Source organism: Quercus robur, chromosome 1, assembly GCF_932294415.1.
Source record: "Quercus robur chromosome 1, dhQueRobu3.1, whole genome shotgun sequence".
NCBI lineage: Eukaryota > Viridiplantae > Streptophyta > Magnoliopsida > Fagales > Fagaceae > Quercus > Quercus robur.
The window spans coordinates 33,125,181-33,144,849 of NC_065534.1; the positions used below are offsets into that span (position 1 = coordinate 33,125,181).

Genomic DNA, 19,669 nt, shown 5'->3' on the forward strand with positions numbered 1-19,669 from the left:
CTGAATCTTCTAATGAATTTTAGCAATTCTTTGTATGGAAATTTATCTTATGACTTTAATGTCTGCAACACCTATTACGAATAATACCATAATGTTATTGCTTTTTTTTTCCCCCAAAAACATTAATTGAAAAGAGAGAGAGAGATAATTTTTTTAAAAAAAGTCGAAATAAGCAGAAAAAAGTCCTGCACATACAAGATGATATAATGAAGGCTAGTATAGTATACATAGAAGGGTGAGGCTTGTGTACAATGGCCAGATCTACTAGACTCGTTGAGATGTGGACATGTATCCATATCCTAGCGTGTTTAGTGGAACTGGCCACTAAACACAAACCCAACTCTACATGGAATACTCTATTAAATAGAGCAAGAAAAGTTAGACATATTAATGAATGTCATGATAAAAGTTAAGGTATAAAAAGTCAAGCAAAATTATTTTTCTAAGAATGTAGATGCAACTATGCAAGCCACATTTCAAGGTGAGAAAGTTTAGTCATAATAATTATTTGTTTAAAAGAAAATGAATGGGAGAAATCACATCAAAAAGCTCAAAATTTTGTTTTAAGCAAAAGTGATAGTAGACTTTATCTATTCATAGTAAATTGTACAATAGGAAAGAGAAAAAAGGGACATTTCAACAATGACCTTATTTTCTTTTGTAACACTAGCAAGAGCTAGACAGCATGATTAAAATATATAAGTATGCTAACAAAGGTTATATTAACAAAATCTCACATATCAACCTAATATTCTTAAGAATCCAAAATATTTCCAATGAACATATCCTAACTGAGTGCAGCAAATCAACCAGTTTAGCAAAATTACATTTGTAATGACATTAAAGAAGTAGATACTTTGACAAAATCAAAGAGCTACCGGAAAAAATTCTAGAATAATGGAGCTTGAAGCCATACGACTTGAGCAAAGGAACAATCCCATAATAAATTGTTGCATGATTCATCTTCCTCATTACACATCATAGATGAGAAAGGGTGATTGGGAATCTTCTCATGCCAAACAATGAAGTTAGAGAACGGCCTCTAGGGATCCCAAGCCGATGACAATTAAGATTGATGATTTTCATGGAGGTAAGGAGGGTTGATTATTAATACCATATTTTAGATTAGATCTCAAAATTTTTAATCTTGTCAATTAAATCTCCAAATTCTTGCAATCAATTTATTTTGAAGCCTTTGTCCATATTTGTTATTTCTTTATTTCGAACAATAATGAAGTAGAAAAAAAATAAGAAACTATTGATTAAATTTTGTATTTCACAAGTCATTATCATAAATCAATTTGGCAACTATTAAACAAAGAAGATAGTGATAGAAATCTTTGTTTATAAATAGAAAGTTTCATTTAGAGTGATAAAATGATAAAATTATTGTCATAAAATCAAATTTGGTTATTTAGGTGAACACAAAATTGCATTAACAGTTTCCTATTTATCTATTCCATTATTGCCTAAAATAACGAAAATAAACAATGGAGATGGACAAAGACTTCAAATTGAAAAGATCTTATTAGCACTACTACACACCCTTGGTATGATGGTCACTCCATAAGTATAAGTGCTTGTTGGGTGTGGAGAGGGGAGTAAGGACTAAGATTCAAGTCTCCAAGAGAGAAATTCACACACATATACACTTAGATTAAACTAGAGTAGAATTTCTATTTTTTTTTTAAAAAAAAAAAAAAGAAAAAAAGATCTCATTAGTTTGAGACTTAATAAAATTAAAAACATAGAACCTAATCTGAAACATGGTATAATCTTAAAATTTTTTATGTAATTTCCCCAAAAAAATATTACAAGTTTATCCAAGTATCACATGTTCCGTGAGGGGCTCTTATAACAAAAGCGATGTGTGAAAAGAATTTAAAATTCTTTAAATACTTATAAATATAACTTATTCACATGATAGAAAATTAACTATTCTCGCTTTTACTCAAAAGCAATGAAGAAATGCTCTAAATGGACAAATGAAATAACTCCACGCGCGGTTCCACCGAACAGATCTTAATGGACACATGAACAGTTTCCACTATGATGGGAAACAAATTATAATCCTCAAATCTTTCCTGAAAGTACTGATCTTTTCCTAAAAAAAATGAAAAAAAAAAAAAAAAAATCATGAATAGTTCCATTGTGGCAACCTTAATGGACAAATGAATAGTTTACACTGTAGTAAGGATTTGAAGCATCCAAACTATAATTTCTCAATTCTTTACAAAGAGCATATCTAATTTTATATATTTGTGTCTATAATCTGTTTATTAAAATTAAATATGCTTTGACTTTTGATCAGTTCTTTTTAGATTTGTTTCATTATTATAAAATTATTTATTAAATAAATTTATATTTACCATTAATAGACCAACTTGGTGGAGGATTGCATGCTAGAAATAACCACACAAGCTTTTCATTTTAGATCCATCAAAAGCCCTACGAACTGGGATTTCCCTATTGTGTCACATCCCTATTGCATACTTAAAATAACCAAGAAAGCTTTTCTTTTTAATTGCATCAAAATGACCAATGAATTGAGCTTTTCCTATTGAGTCACATCCTTACCATATGCCACTACTTTTAACCTCTTCTTCTCTTCCTTTCTCTCTATGTTTTTAAGTGATTCAAACCTAAAAATCTGGTATCACCACAACGATCCTAAACCGTATCTGTAGCTTCAAACCTCTCCCAAAACCATATTTTACAAACAATGACAATTTCTTTTGGGGGCAGTACATTGTCTACAAAAGGACAGTTTATAAAATGATTGTCATGATTGGGCCAATCCCGATATGCATGTAGACTATGGGGCTGTAGGACATGGCGTCTACATCTCTCAAAGTTTATTGTGCCAGGACATCACTTTACTTTCGTGAAATACCACCACAAATCCAGCTGATGTAAGACTTATCTCAAATGTGCATTTTTTTTTATGCGATTAGACAGGGCACTCAAGTAGTCTTTGCAAATATGTATGTAATATACCCATGAAGTTTCCTAAGGAAATGATCAAACGTTGGGCTATCTTATCGTAGACCGAGATAAAGATCGCATTTTTGCTGTGTTAAAGCATTACAAGTGTCACAATCTACTTATCTTTTAAATAATAAAAAAATTCGAAAATAGTGACTCAAAGTTTCTCCGTTCAAATTAATGATTCAGGTTTAATCAGGATAAACAAAATGTCATTTTGAGCTAAAGTGGTATTTACTATTTACTATTAGCAATCTTCACCAAGAGAGATGGTTGGGATTTCGATCCATTCATGTTATTTGATGCTATTTTCATATGTTATTCATGGCCAAAACAATAAAAGAAAAAGCATATATAGCAGTGGGCAAAAAAACAAGAAAAGACAATAGCCATGGAAATGATACAGCAGAAAATGACACCAATTATCTGACATAATATGAGATAAACTCTCTATCTGCTCCATGAGGGGGACCAATCACAAGTTAGAGATTATACGGACCACAATTAAGAGTACTATCATTAAAGTCTCTTTGTCAACAAGAATATTGAGTATATTCTGAATTCACCAGTATCTGAATCTGATGCTTGATTGAATTGTGCAAATAAAAGCATTTACTCAATGAAGCCCCCCGCCACCTATTATATCTTAAAAATTACTCTCAATTGCTTTATTGTCAAAGCAATGATGTATTGAGGACCAAAACAAGAGGATGTAAGTGCAAAGTGACCCACATGAATTTCAGTATTTTCGTAATCATTCTAATCTTTTGTCACAATAGTTGTTCTACCTTTGACTGATCACCAGTTTCTCCTATTAGAAAAAAAAGAAAGAAAGAAAAAAGGATTTCCGCTTTAGATTCCAGACAAGCCCACTAGAGTCTAGAGTTTATAGCTAGGAAATAGGATTTCCATGGATGAAACTTGGTGGGTAACAAGGCTTGTGGTCTAAAGGTTATTTAATATTTCTACCAAAAAAGAGAGCTTATTTTAATATCAACCACAACGCAATTATGGATAGCTCGATCAATTATAGAAAGCTTTTAAAATTCCCACCATCCAAAGCTATGGTGTGAGACAATTCCCTTCCCTCCCCTCCACTAGCTTTCTTTTTTAGTGCAACTGTAACGGAAAGAACAAAATACATGTCCTTTCTTAAGTTCTTCTTTTTCCATTGAATAATAAAAAGCAAATGCAATATAACATATTATCATATCGCATATAATAGTATTATCGTTTCACTTAAAATATTTTGAGAGGAATACTATCATATTGGCAATTTGGCATCATTGACATCATTGACGCATAGCTGTAGACACGTGACAATTTTTGGAACCAAGCAGTTTTTGGAGTATCCATTATAATTATAAAAAAGGCGAAATAATAGTTCGCTTTGTGCTCACCACACGGCTCCATAGGTTATTTAATATTTCTACCAAAAAAAGGCGAAAAAATAGTTCGCTTTGTGCTCACCACACGGCTCCATAGGTTATTTAATATTTCTACCAAAAAAAGGCGAAAGAATAGTTCGCTTTGTGCTCACCACACGGCTCCATAGGTTAATATTTCTACCAAAAAAGAGAGCTTATTTTAATATTAACCACAACGCAAATTATGGAAAGCTCGATCAATTATAGAAAGCCTTTAAAATTCCCACCATCCAAAGCTATGGTGCGAGACAATTCCCTTCCCTCCCCTCCACTAGCTTTCTTTTTTAGTGCAACTGTAACGGAAAGAACAAAATACATGTCCTTTCTTAAGTTCTTCTTTTTCCATTGAATAATAAAAAGCAAATGCAATATAACATATTATCATATCGCATATAATATATTATCGTTTCACTTAAAATATTTTGAGAGGAATACTATCATATTGGCAATTTGGCGTCATTGACATCATTGACGCATAGCTGTAGACACGTGGCAATTTTTGGGACCAAGCAGTTTTTGGAGTATCCATTATAATTATAAAAATTAGAGTAAAAAAAATTCAAAACCAATCCAAGGGCTAGACATAATTGAACTGTTATACATCACAGGTCTAGTGGCTGTGGTACTTGACAGAACACACGGATGCATCGTATGTTTTGGTCAACCCACAATGCTTCAAATTAGTACTTAACATTAGACAAGTTAAAGATTATTAATCGTTGTTTCCACTGAAATTAGCTTTTTCATTAATTATTTTTTTCATTAATTATTACCTTTGCTTTACTCGGTCAAAATTTAACAATAGTGTTAAACATATTTCACAACTTGTTGAGATGATAAGTAATGACTAATGATTGATGCAACATTATTTTTAAATTACAAAAACTAATTTTAATGTACATCAATTGCACCCGTTAGTGATTTTATTTTATTTTATTTTATAAAACTGTGATCTCTAGGTTTATTGTGAATTTAAGACAAAAATTTTCATTAACATACTCATATCACACATGCAAGGCATTATACAATAATGTATATGCATATGCATGAATGTAAAGCTTACACCGGCCAAATTTCTCTATAAACAACTTCAAGTAATCTCCATTTTTTTTTTGAAGAGAAGTAATCTCCATTCAATAGAAAAACATACACATATATTATATGCACATATCTAAGAGAGAATTAGTCGCTAACCCGTGCGATGCACGGGATAGTTAAACAAAATTTATACACATTCACTTTTATTAGTACAATCATTTGAAAACAATTCTAACTAATACCCAAATGTAAGAGACACATTGACTTACTATTTAAAGTAGCATTTTGAAGAATTTACACATATTGTGCAATTGAGTCTTAATTTCTCATCAACGGTTAGAAATATAAACTGCAAATATATAAATAAATACCATGACTTGAGAAGGACGCATTAAACTTCAAATTAGAGTAGTAATGTTACTTTCTCAATCTTTGCTCAGTTGTAATAATAATATAGAGGAAATTCAAAACATGGAAAGAAAATAAAAATTACAACAATTAATTCCATTATCTTTTATGCTATACTTTGTAATTGTACGGAATTAAGTCAACTCAATTTAAGTAGTTGTAATAAAATTGGCTTCTACTATCTCTATTCTATAGAGATATGAACATATTAGATTTCTTAAACAATTACCGGTATTGCAATAAAATGATTTATTATTGAAAATAAGAAACAATTAAGCTCATCCCTTAAAGATTTACCTCTTGTACTTGGTAGTTTCCATTCAAACTTTAAAATAAATTATTTGCCTTACCTAGATGGTATCCTTGTGGTGAGGACAAATAAAATGAAGTAGGTGTTGCATAACCTTCAAAGCAAAAAAGCTTTCTTCTAGTCAAAAACAAAACTCGTCAAGAGAAGTAAGAGAGAAAGAAATTACTCAATGAAAAACCATGGTGAATAGAGAAAAGATTTTTGAACTTCCAAAGATCCACACAAATTTTAGCCATAGGTACAAAATTCCAAGTTAAGAAATATAAATATTGATCCACAGGTGCAATTTTTAAATAAAAAATAGCAATTTCATGAACAAAAACCCTAGCAACCAAATAGAAAAACTATAACCTTGATTTGATTTCTCATTTATCAATGATGGTGACTGGAGAATAAGTTGATTTAGTCCATAAGAGTGGACAAAATATAATAGATAATAAAATTAAAGAAAGAAAATTTTCGGAGGACAAAATATTATAGATAATTTAAAAGAATTTTGGTTTAATTCCTGAACACTGCAACTCCATAAAATTCATACTAATAATAATATTTTATGATTGCACAGACTATTTTTTTAGAATGGTTGATCTCAACATTGGCGTGCATTTAATCTTTCACTAAAAGCAAAGGGAAGTAGATCATGTGCATACATCTTTATGAGCAATTTTTGCAAGTCAAGCGTAACAAACGTGTAACCATTTTGTCCTATTCCTACCATCTAAGAACATATCCTCTCTTATAAGTTGATGATGCCAAGTTTTAACATATCCTCTCCTTTTTTTTTTTTCTTTTTTTTCCTCAAAGAAATAAAAGGACTTTAAAGACATGTCCAATTTGTTAAAATGCAAGTGCTTCAAGCCATAGAACGATTTAATGAAAATTGCAACTCCATGAATTGAATTTGCAAACGGTATTAACTATTGGCTATTAATGCGATTATTAAGCCGTACCACATTGAACATGTTTCTCTATCAAAAAATATAAACAAACTAACCTTACAAAAGCTGAACTTTATAAGCTAAAATCTATACCGTGCATTGTAGATCTTGAATATTATACTGTGTGTTTAGGGCTTCCTACATCTGGAGAGAGGGAGTTTGCAGAAACCAAAGAAAATCTCTCTATAGCTTAAGAAACACAATATACTAAAATTAAAGAGAGAATTTTTGGAGGACAAAATATTATAGATAATTTAAAAGAATTTTGGTTTAATTCCTGAATACCGCAACTCCATAAAATTCATACTAATAATAATATTTTATGATAGCGCAATTAGAATTTTGGTTCTTGAACACTGAATTGGAAATTGATTATATGAGTATTCAATGGTGAACAAAGTACTATGTATTAATTAATATATAAACAAAACTAACCTTGAATGCTATATCGTGCGTTTAGGGCTTCCTGCGTTTGGAGAGAGAGAGTTTGCAGAAACCGTGGCTTTCTATTTTTTAACTTGAGAGAGGGATAAGGTTGCTAGGGTTTTGAGGAGTTATAATGTTTTTATTTTTATTTTTATTTTTTAAATATTGTGCTGACGTGGAAAATTGTGTTGAAGAGAGAGAGTTTGTAAAAACCGTGGCTTTATATTTCTTAACTTAAGAGAGGGGTAAGGTTGCTAGGGTTTTGAGGAGTTATAATGTTTTTATTTTATTTTTATTTTTTTTAAATATTGTGCTGACGTGGAAAATTGTGGTGCCAGCAGAGGTTTCGGTTATATATATATATATATATATATATATATATATATATATAGATTAGGTGGGGTGGCCATATATGGGTGGTGTACATGTCACTAGTTTTTTTTTTTTTTTTTTTGGCTATTTTTTTTTCCATCTCTACTCCACTATCTAGGTCCCTCAAAGCAAGGAGGAACAACCCCATTTGATTTCTAATATAATTCTTTTGTTTTATTTATAGCTTGTACTATGCCGGATACGTTGCTAACATCACCACCACTAATATAATGTTGTTAGTATTAGCAGAGGCAAATATGCTATCCCACTTTAAATATACCCATATCATATTGTTTCCTAGTGCTATAATATATGTATTACCCATCCTTTAACCATCTTTACTTGTCAATTTACATTTAATAATCCATGTAGGCCATAATTTTGTTTACTGATCTGTCGTCTAGTAAATTTCTTCACAATTTTTTAAAATGGGATCAGTACGGAGTTTTCTCTGGGACTGTATATAATAAAGACCACCAGCAAATCTCCATAAACAATTCCAGATGAGATTGAAAACATGTCAATGTGTAGATAAAATCCAAACAACTTTCACTGTTTAACATACATGACAAGGAACACTAAATTTTAAATGTTGTGAAATTTAGCAAAGTACAACCCGATTGCATCCATAGAATGTACAAAGACTCCAAACATGCTCTGGCATGAAAAGATTTGAGGTCAATTCAATTTTTTTATGTTGATTTAAAAAAAATTTCAACTCATTCTCTTCCAATATTATTTTGAAGAAATCTATCTATACTAAATAATTAAAACAAGAGCTTAGATCCGGCAAAATTGGACCCGACTTGAGTCCAACTTGGAGTAAAAAATGGGTTGAACTCATAGCCCGACCCGTTTTATTTATTGATTTTTTAAACAATGTTTTAAAAAAAGATTTGTTTTATAATTCATATCTTCATTGTTTTGTTTATTTTTAGGAGCAACATTGTCATTGTGTATAAATAAATAAATGCCGGCCACATCATTATTTTATATATATAATATAAATCAGTCTATATCAAATTGCGAGTAAAACCAACCACTGTGGCACTACCATAGGGTCCATACCACAGCACTAGTAGCACTAAGATTTCCGACAAACCTAGGCTGATAAGTGATAAGATAACTCTCTAGCCTATCTTCTAATTTATAAAACAATCATAGTTATAAAATTTAACTATTCACTGATTTGATTTCATAGTATGCTTAAATTATATTAAAATTACCTATCAAAAAAAAAATTATATTAAAATTTTGTATTGTAGATAAAGTGGCTAGCACAACCACTCGCCAACTTGAGCTGCAATTTGCAAATATGAAAATTTTTAATACTGGATCTACAACTAACGTTGAGTAAATTGAAGTTCAATTCATAATAAATATTTACAAATTCTTATTTACCTAATATGTTATGTTTTATTTTGAAGGTTTCTATTATTTATTATTATTTTTAAGTTATTTCTCTAGCCATTAGTAATATAACTTCATTTTTATTTTATATGCAACAGGAAAAAATGCTCTTAAAAAAGTTGATAAATTAAAATGGTCCATGACATCAAATTTTTTATATTGAATTTTTTGTGTGATAGCATTAGTGAACTTTAAATTTGAATTGGGTAAAATTTGAATATATACTTTTTAATTGGTTTATCTAAGTTTTTAAGCTGAGTTTGAATGTACATGTTGGAATTTGTTAAAGAATTGTGCCTTTTCAATTCCAAGTTTAATGGTTAGAAGCTTATTCTTTCGCTTTTTTGGTTAACTATTTGTTGCATAACTTACCAAAGTTAAATGTATATTTTTATTATTATTTTAAAAAATCATGTGAAAAATATGAGTCACCCAAACTTAACCTAACCTAGTTCCAATCATAATAAGAATGACTTGTTCTTGACCCGAACCCAATTAACCCGACTCGACCCGATTAGTTTGCCAGGTCTACGAGAGCTCAACAAAAAATTAATTTAATCCATAACAAATGTCCTAAATTAAACTTTAAATCCGTTCTATTTTGTACCTAATATGACTTCAATTGGAAACTATTTCCAAGTCATTCAAATACTTTCAATGTTGAAACTAGTCTAAATTCTCTTAAATCCTAAAACTTATCATAAACTCAAGTACCAACTTCAACAAAAACGTAAATGATAACACCATGTTTTCAAAAATTAGATAAGCATTTTCAATAGATTTTCATTATGACTGGATTTTAATACTTTAACAAAAAAAATTGTAATAAACATTAACAACGTTCATTGCATCACAATACCTAACATGACGTAGTAACAAACTACATTTTTTCATATATTTTTTCCCAACAAACAAAATAGTCCTTATCAAGTTATCATACTAAAGTTAAATTAAAATTATTAAGCTAATTATACTACAAATGAAAATCTATTTTTAGTAAAAATTCTTACAATTTAGAACCCCCCCCCCCCCCCCAAAAAAGTAATTCAAAATTATGATTCTAAAAAAAAAAGCAATTTACAATTACATAGAGTATTTATTGATAATTTGAATGATGTCGATTATGTCCACAGTTATCAACTTGACAGTGAAAACAATCACCGACTGAACGCCTCTAAGGAACTTATAAAAAAACAAAAAACAAAAACCATTACCAAATCTAAAAAAGCAATCAACAATAAACAAGCAAAACTATTAGATAATGATATAAAAACAAATGAAGAATCTCCAATGGAAAAATTGAAGTTTATAGTGATTATTTTTAATCCCTTAGATGAAGTGGCCATACTAAAAATTGACATGTCATCACTCCAATCTACATATTAGGGACTAAAAGAGATCACAAAAAAGTTTGTTAGAGACTAAAAACGATCACTTTAAACTTCAAGGACTAATATCACCCATGAGTTAAAGTTTAGAGACTAATGGTATATGTTGACTTGAGTTATATTCCATACCAGCCAAATATGGAAAAAATTTATCAAGAATATTTCCAAGTTGAAACCAAACATAGGAAAACATTTCCCTGAATTTTTTTTCACTAAAAACTCAAAACATTTCTTCCTAAGAAATATTAAATTAAGGGCAAGACTTAAGTACATTACTTATGTGTTGTTTCTTAGATTTTCCTCTTAAGATTCTGCCATGTGAATTTTTTCTCATGGAATGGAAGTGTATTTTTTAATTAAGTAGCCACATGGCTCAATCTTGAGTGGGGAACCTAAAAAACAGCACATAAGGTATTATACCTAAATTTTGTCCTTAAAATAAATAAAGCATTAATGTGCCCATAAGTAAGCATGCAAGGTTTACAATCTAGTTTAACAATATTGGATTGTGTATATTCATTTAAATTTCAAGAAGGAATAGCAATCATGTTTCTTAAACCCTAAAAGATAAGAATTATGTTCGAAACAAGTAAATACTCTATGGCTCTAACCAAAGTTAGCCATTGTAGGCTTGTAGCTCAACTAGCATTCCACTCTCATTGGTAAACATATCATTGTTGGTTTTATCCTGCATTTATTATCATAGCATACGCAAGCACACACAAAAGGAGGTGGGGGGGGGGGGGGGGGGGGGGGGGGGACCTTATAAGTTGGCTCTTACTAAACTTTTTGGAAAATTGAATAGATGCAAAAAATAAAAACAAAAATGTTGCACGTCTTCTTTACTTTCATAACTAGAATTTTAGAACCAAATTTATTTTGAGATTTAATAAATGCCAGCTTTCAAAAGATTCTGGGAATTAAATATGCAGTATATCCAAATTATAAATACCTAAAAAAAAATAATGGAAAAGATTAGTAATTAATAATTGAGCTTTACATATACATTTAGGGCAAACAGATTGGGCTTCTTTCTTTCTTTTTCTTCTGTTTTTTTTTTTTTCCCTATAAGGATAAAGGATGGAAAGAAGAGGTTTAAAGGAGTTATAAGTTTTAGCCACTTTGACAACACTACTAATTGATACAATAAGATGAGCTTATTCAACGATAATTAGATATGCTTGAGGATATTCTTTGAGCTAAACAAATACACATATTCTTGCAAGAGCAAGAGTCGAAAATAATTATATAATAGGTCCATGAAAACAAACTTCTTTAGAACTTGAGCTTGAGCGAGACATATGTAATTACACAACCTTATCATCTTGCATAGGCAATAAAGTGATATATTGCTCCACAACTGATAATTTTATATAGTTTCTACATTGCAAATTTCAATTGTTTTATTTAAAGAGAGCATAAAGCTATGCAGCACCTCCCAATCTAAGATTGCTGGGGGGCACTAAAGAAACCAAATTGTGCTAGCCTTCTTAGATAGGAACTTGACCTCCTTAGCGTTTAACAATATCATTACAATAGATGTGTTGGATTAATATCTCATTCCATCTTCTCATTTAAAATAAAGACAAGAAAAGGTCACTTGTAAGGCTCCTTAAGAGCATCTCCAATAGCATCTGCAAACACAAAATACTCTTTATAATAGAGAGTGAAATCCAAAAAAAGCTCTCCAATGGACTCTCTATACTTAGATTTTTTTTTTTGGCTCATGAATAGTAGCTCATCAAACTTGATGAGCTACTGTTCATTCTTCAAATGCTTTTTTCCTATTATAATAATTAGATGTTGTATAAAAAAATGTTGGAAGATGTGTAGTTGTTAAAAAAAGAATAAATAATGAATGAAGAAACAATATTTAAATGAAATAGAAAATGAGATAGAGAATCTATTGGAAGTGTATTTAAAAAAGTGGCTGATTAAAAGGTAAAAGTCACTATTCATTCTCCAAATAGTACAAAAATTTAGAGATTCTGATAAAGATGTTCTAATAGTTTCATTCTATTCCCTTCTTTTTAAGATTTGTCCGTATCTTCTTTTTTTCTTTTCCCTAACTCCTAAATTATGGCCTTTACTAAAGTCAAGGGGCACTAACATCATTTCCTCAACTTGGATGGAGGGAAAAGAAGATCTAGTGACTTCCATTAATTTATTCTCCTGTATCCAACCAAGCCTGAGCTAATGCTCCTAATTAAAGAATTTTCTCCAAAATGCTACTTTTTCCCACTTTAATTAACACCATCCACATTATATTTTCTATACACAAACTTACTAGAAACAACACAAGGAGCTCTATTATATGAAAATATATGTAATTCAAATTAACGTTAACCATGATGTATGATCCAAATCCATCTAACCAACAATATAACCTGTCTAAAAAAGGATCTTTATTTGTATGAAATACTTAATTTACAGATCAACAGATCAACACAAGGAGGGCTGATTATGAAGCGCATATCAACAGATCAATCTCTTACTTTGATTATTTCATTGTAATGGATGACATCATATGCATAGTGTGCCTATCACCAAATGAGGCATGCTGGGACCACATTTACGGTGAGGATGCAACATCATCATATTATATTAACCAAAACTTATCACACTATTTCACAAGGGAAACTGGGTGTATATAAATACATATATTAGTACATTTAGGTGTCCATGTGCCATTGAATAGGTGAAGAAAGATCCCCTTAGAGACAAACAGAGAGAGAGAGAGAGAGAGAATGAAAATAGTGCAAGAGGGAATCCGAAAAGGTCCATGGACAGAACAGGAGGACTTCAAATTGAACTGCTTTGTGGGATTGTTCGGTGATCGACGATGGGATTTTATAGCTAAGGTTTCAGGTTTGAAGGTGGAGGGAGACAAATAAAATAATAGGTACGGTTATTTGGATATAGGGGGCTATTGGAAAGAGCTTCCTTTAACCACCTGGTTTTGTTGTAGGTTTGAACAGAACAGGAAAGAGTTGCAGGTTACGCTGGGTTAATTACCTACACCCTGGTCTCAAACGAGGTAAGATGACACCCCAAGAAGAGCGCCTTGTGCTGGAACTTCACTCCAAATGGGGAAACAGGTTTGCCAACATCCTAAAAATTAGTAGTTGAATATTTTTCCATCCATGTAAATCCTCAGTTCTGTGCGCTTTGGAACATAAGGATGATTATACTATTTTTCCTCGATAACTACTAGCTTGCTTGTACACATATCTATACCAGTATTCAATTAATATGTAGTCATGATCCAATACAGATGGTCAAGAATTGCCCGCAAATTACCAGGGCGTACAGATAACGAGATTAAGAATTATTGGAGAACTCATATGAGGAAAAAGGCTCAAGAGGAAAAACGGGCTATGTCTCCCTCATCATCATCTTCTAATTGCTCTTCCTCATCACCAAGCAATCCTACTGTGGAATCATTGCCCGTCACAGAGACTGGAGAGAAGAACTTTTATGATTCAGGGGGCCTTGACATAAAAGCTTCAGCAGAAAAGCCGGTTGAAGAAGAGCAAGGGGGTGAAAAGGGGTACTCAATGGATGAAATATGGAAAGACATTGAGAACACCTTAATTCCAGGTGATGATGGCTATACTGAAGAAGGTAGCAGTTTTCCTTGTCCTACTTTGGATTTTCCAACATGGGATCAATACCATTCGGAATCACCATGGACCATGGCTGAAGAGAGTAAGATGTTTCTCCCCACGAGTGATTTTTTTCCCTGTTCTGATTTTGGGACAGCATATCTAACTGGCTAATCATAGTTTTACTTGGTAGAATTTGTTCATATATGTAATATAATCCCAAGGAGGATCTAACCTGTAAAGCATGGGTTTTCCTTAAGCTTTCTGATTCAGTCCTGCATCCTTTCTTTTTGTTGCTAAACCAGTCCTGCATCCTTTGAAACCATTGTAATCATCTCATGCAAGAATATGTCTGTGTTTTGTGTGTTTTTACTTTCCAGATAGGAAGAGAGAACTTCATCAAATCTCCCATGAGGGGGTTGGTATGTTTATGGATGTAATGTATAATATGCCCTTACATTTCAAGTTTCAATAAAGTTGGTTCTATCTAGAGTTAGCGTTTTTTGTTCTGCCTAATATGCCCTTACATTTCAAATTTATAGATACTCAAATGTAAACGAGAGATAGAGAGCATGTTGTTGAACTTGTTCAAGTAATACTTGTGCCAGAGATTGCGTTACACTTCACATAGCTACTACAAAATTCGCAAAGCCTAGAGCTGAGTGGCATTGTTAGAAGATTAAGAGAGATAATATAGATTGATGTGGAACTTGTTTAGTGACACAATAAAATTTGGGGGGGAAGAAAAAGAATATGTTTATGAGTACTGTACAATACTGTTAAAGAGGTACTGTTCACATTTATCTACTGGTGCAACCGTGTATGATGTAGAGAATATAAGAATGTATGAAATGAAATCAGAGAGCTAGATTTAACTATTAAATTGGTAAAAACATCATCATTTAATTCCTAAGAGAATCATCTTCTCATAATTTAAAAAAAAAAAAAAAAAAAAAATCCCTAAGAGAAAGGGAGAGAAGAAGTTACAAATGTTGGATGGAATTTCAATAAATAATTCCCCGAAAAGTTGCTATTACAACTTTAAAAAATCTTTAGATAAGATAAAGAAAATGTTATCCTAACGAAGATGTCATCAAAAACCACTAATTCAAGTCTAATCTAATCATTTTATACTTGTTACGCAGGGAGCATAAGACTACTTATTAGTGGTTATATGACTCATTTAAAAGTCACAGAACTCATTACATAAAAAACTTAAACAAGAAATATAAGAAGCTTTTTAAGATATTAAACAGTGACTTAAAGGAACCAAAGTTGACCCCGCCAGCTAAATTATGGATTTCTAGACTTCTTTTAGTGTTCTTGTTTAAACGCTCAAGTGTTTGTAAGCCCTCTGATGCGGGAGACGCAAGAAAATTATTATTTAGTATTATTTATGTTTGCTAGTCAATTGTATTTTTATGTTTTAGGTCTTATTAGTTTATTGGGTTATTAGTATTTTAATTTAGAAGCAAGGGTATTTTTGTAATAAGGCAATTAGGGTTTCCTAGCCAACAAGGGTATTTTTGTAATAAGGCAATTAGGGTTTCCTAGCCAATTAGAACTAGGGTTTAGTAATCCTTTATAAGCAACTTATTGTACTCCTTGAGGGGACAGTTGATATTTTGATGAATGAAAACAATGGCCGTTTGGTCTTTCTTTGGTCTGGTGCTGACTCCAGGTCTACCCTAGGTGCTGACTCCTAGTGGTTTCCCCGCTTGGTGCTGACTCCAAGTAAGGCCTAGGTGCTGACTCCTAGGTCATATCTTTTATTTTTCCGTTCTTTCAATTTTGTTCTGGTTGTCCTGCATCACCCTCTTAAATATTCCTTGCATAATTCAGCTAGCCGTTTGTAGCAGAATATGCAGTAATTAACACTTAAAGTAACTTCAACACTTTCATAGCCAAATGATTCAAAGTAATACAAGGAATTATCATATGAAACCAACTGAAGCCCTAATGAATTTGATGCTCTATAATTAATACAAAGTTCCTTTTTAAGATGGCACAATGACCATTGATAATGCTCTTGAATATGAATATGAGAATCTTCTGCGGAATAAAGACTCTTCGTCTTTTCTTTCAATTATTATCCTTAATTAGTTAATCAATAAACAAGTCTCTTTCAGATGCCAACTGCTTCTACCCTTGTTCCAGTGAAATTTCAAACAATCTTGACAATCCAAGTAAGCTAGTGTGTGGTTGGTTTCTGGAATCTGGGTTAGGGTAGTTGATGATGTAAATTTAACTAAGTTTTCATTGTTAACAATTACCTTAAAGTTCAGGAAACAAGGTAGATTAAATAGTGGTAGAATTAATTGAAACAAGGACATTTATTAAAATAAGTTATAAAGGCATAAAGGCTAGTGCACAGAACAAAAGAAGGAGCTTCAGCTTTTCTAGAGTGAAGCCTAAAAATTAGTTTTTAAGGGATAAATTCACTTTGGCAACATGTGGTAAAGGGAAAGCTTCCCTTATCAAGCCATAGTTTAAAAAATTCTCAACTTTAAAGAGAACTATCTTATGCATTGGTTGCAAGCAACTGGTGTCTTACAAATAATGGGGACCACACACTTGCAGACTCCATGTTATGAAACATTGGTTACATACAACAGATGTACAAGATAGTGCCTCCAACTTTACCCAATTGAGTTTTGAGTCCCATTTGGGTAAAGGCAAAAGGCAAAGCTTTGTGCTTTTTGTCTCAGCATTTTTGTAAATAATCTAACTTTTAGCTTCTTGTCACACATTTAACATAAAAGTTACAAAAAATTATATCTTTTGATAAATACTATGCAAATAAGCAACAAGAAACTGTGGATACCCAAACAAACACTTGTATTGCGAAACTATGTGTTAGAATTTAACATCAAAACTTATACATGTAGGTCACATGCTTTGAGAAAAATTTATTTTTTTTACCACTTGTGTTTATAAAAATGATATTTTATCTACTTGCGATTTAGAAAAAAAAAAAAACAACACTCTACCCACATGTGTTTTTTTATTAGTACCATTATATTTAATGGCCTAAATTAACATACACTAATAAAGCGAATATTAGATGGATAAAATAGAATACTAATATTGTAAACTCTTTATCATGCTCACTCAAAATACTCATTTTTCTTCAATCAGCTACTGAACAATGACATATTCATCACCTAAACATTCAATCTCATATGACTTTTCTCAGTCAATCTAAAAGTATTTGGAGGATAAATCACTCATTTGAGTGGGAAAAAAAAAAATTCCTATGATCAATTTTCCTTAAAATGATGCCAATATCTTTTCATAGTAACAAATTAAGCATAGAAACTTAATTTGAGTTTATATTCAATCAAATCTCCCCTTTTTTTTTTCTTTTGCTGAATATAATTCAATCAAATATAGACAGCCAAAATTCAAAACCATTACAACCATGTTCTTACACAGTATGTGTTACAATAGGCTTTGTAACAGATATAATAATAATAATAATAATACTGTAACAATAAAAAAATAAAAAAAATCTATCTATCTATCTATATATATACACACATATATGTGTGTTTCTTTTTAAACATCGAAGCTTATTTCAATTCCTACAGGAGAAATATAAAATAAAAATAAAAAAACAATACAGAAGAGTAAATTTCAAATAATATAACATGGAAGTGACGGTACATAGTATAAACATGTATGAATTAGAGCAAAAATAAAATTAATCAGGGTTAATATATTTACCTTAGAGAAAATTTTCTAGTTAAAGAACCGTAGCCTCACAAACACGAAGCGATTCAAACCTGAATTCATCAAATGGTGTTACATATTTTCGCGCACACACGCACAAAAGGAATCGGAGTGTAAAATAGAAAGGAAAGAGAAGAGGAATAGAGATCTTACAGATTTGATCTCAAGTCCAGTCCAAGCTGTTGCTATGAGATTTCTGAGTTTTGGTTTCAATTTTACCTAGTATTTTCTCGGGAAACAAAAGGGGAAACTACATGATTCCGTTTTCAGCGGTGCTAAACGCTTTTATTTATTTATTTTTTGTCTTTTCTTTGTTGTCACGTCTCGATGTGATTTTATTATATTTTGAAAACCTTTCGGAATCATAAAAAAAAAAAAAAAAAAAAAAAACCTTTCGCGCGCTTCGGCGCTTGAAATTTCTAACTCCTGCAGTGGGCGTGGTCTCTCTCTCTTCCCCCAATTTATAGACGCTTTAAACTTCAAGCTAGTTATAATATGTTGCTAATCCAGTAAACCAAAGACATTTATTTTTGGATTCTGTGAAGAGGAGAAGGGATCTTAGACTTATCTTATGTTTTGGGGCTAAGAGTTTGTAGCTAAACTAATTAATATCGTCTCATGGTGTTATTTATCAAAAGAGTTTTTTTTTGGTAAGCATTATCAAAAGAGTTATTAAGAATTCAAATCTTTTCTTTCAACTATCAAGTCATGGAGAAAAAAAGTGATGTGGCGAGGTTCACTTTGAAATATATATCAGTTTGATTCTTGAACTATATATTGTATAAATTTTTCTCCAATAATTTTATAGGTTGTTCAATGTAGCTGATGAACTATAAAATAAAGTTCATTATGCAACAAATTTATGAATTAAATACCAATTAAAACAATTATGTGAACCCAGTTTAAGTTGTGCAAGATAGATAAAGGGAATAATGAATCATTTTCAAAACTTAATCGATTCAATTAACAAAGTTATCAACTTCTAATATCTCCACTTCTAAAGTTGATAATTGAACTTGTAACTCTAGTTGCTAAAAAATGTATATCAAAATTGATCGTATTTTCTATTTAGTGTTTCCGTTACACCACACATGTAATATATATATATATATATATATAAAACCGAAACCTTTGCTGGCACAACAATTTTCCACGTCAGCACCATATTTAAAAAATAAAAAAAATAAAATAAAAATTATAACTCCTCAAAACCCTAGCAACCTTACCCCTCTCTTAAGTTAAGAAATATAAAACCATGGTTTCTGCAAACTCTCTCTCGCTATCATAAAATATTATTATTAGTATGAATTTTATGGAGTGGCGGTGTTCAAGAATTAAACCAAAATTCTTTTAAATTATCTATAATATTTTGTCCTCTGAAAATTTTATCTCTTTGATTTTAGTATATTGTGTTTCTTAAGCTATAGAGAGATTTTCTTTGGTTTCTGCAAACTCTCTCTCTCTCCAGATGTAGGAAGCCCTAAACGCACGGTATAGCATTCAAGATCTACAACTCACGGTATAGATTTTAGCTTATAAAGTTCAGCTTTTGTAAGGTTAGTTTGTTTATATATTTAGTCCTTACGTTTAGGTTTAGGTTTAGGTTTAGGTTTTAAGAGATTTATATATT

General features: G+C 31.2%; 1 protein-coding gene and 1 long non-coding RNA gene across 3 annotated transcripts; one reads left to right on the top strand and one right to left on the bottom strand.

Annotated features, from left to right (window-relative positions):
- The first annotated feature begins 13,370 nt into the window (after positions 1-13,370).
- On the top strand, positions 13,371-14,803 carry LOC126732143 (transcription factor MYB59). Of its 2 annotated transcripts, none has more exons than XM_050435104.1 (3): positions 13,371-13,604; positions 13,671-13,800; positions 13,977-14,803. In XM_050435104.1, exons 2-3 carry the CDS (start codon positions 13,745-13,747, stop codon positions 14,479-14,481), a joined length of 561 nt encoding a protein of 186 aa, XP_050291061.1. In that variant the 5' UTR covers positions 13,371-13,604; positions 13,671-13,744; the 3' UTR covers positions 14,482-14,803. The 2 variants fall into 2 exon arrangements, with proteins under 2 accessions (XP_050291061.1, XP_050291062.1); XM_050435105.1 differs by having other exon boundaries at positions 13,408-13,570.
- LOC126732169 (uncharacterized) lies at positions 14,611-18,330 on the bottom strand. Its single transcript, XR_007659353.1, has 3 exons — positions 18,193-18,330; positions 18,034-18,092; positions 14,611-17,891 (listed from the first exon to the last, which is right to left on the bottom strand). It is a non-coding gene; the product is annotated as an uncharacterized LOC126732169 (long non-coding RNA).
- Between the last annotated feature and the right edge of the window lie 1,339 nt (positions 18,331-19,669).

What these genes read in the sequence shown, in the direction of transcription:
- LOC126732143 (XM_050435105.1), top strand. Translation starts at nt 13,450, where the DNA reads ATGAAAATAGTGCAAGAGGGAATCCGAAAAGGTCCATGGACAGAACAG. An exon ending in TTTTATAGCTAAGGTTTCAG is followed by an intron (nt 13,571 to 13,670) that starts GTTTGAAGGTGG and finishes GTTTTGTTGTAG; the next exon opens with GTTTGAACAGAACAGGAAAG. An exon ending in CACTCCAAATGGGGAAACAG is followed by an intron (nt 13,801 to 13,976) that starts GTTTGCCAACAT and finishes GATCCAATACAG; the next exon opens with ATGGTCAAGAATTGCCCGCA.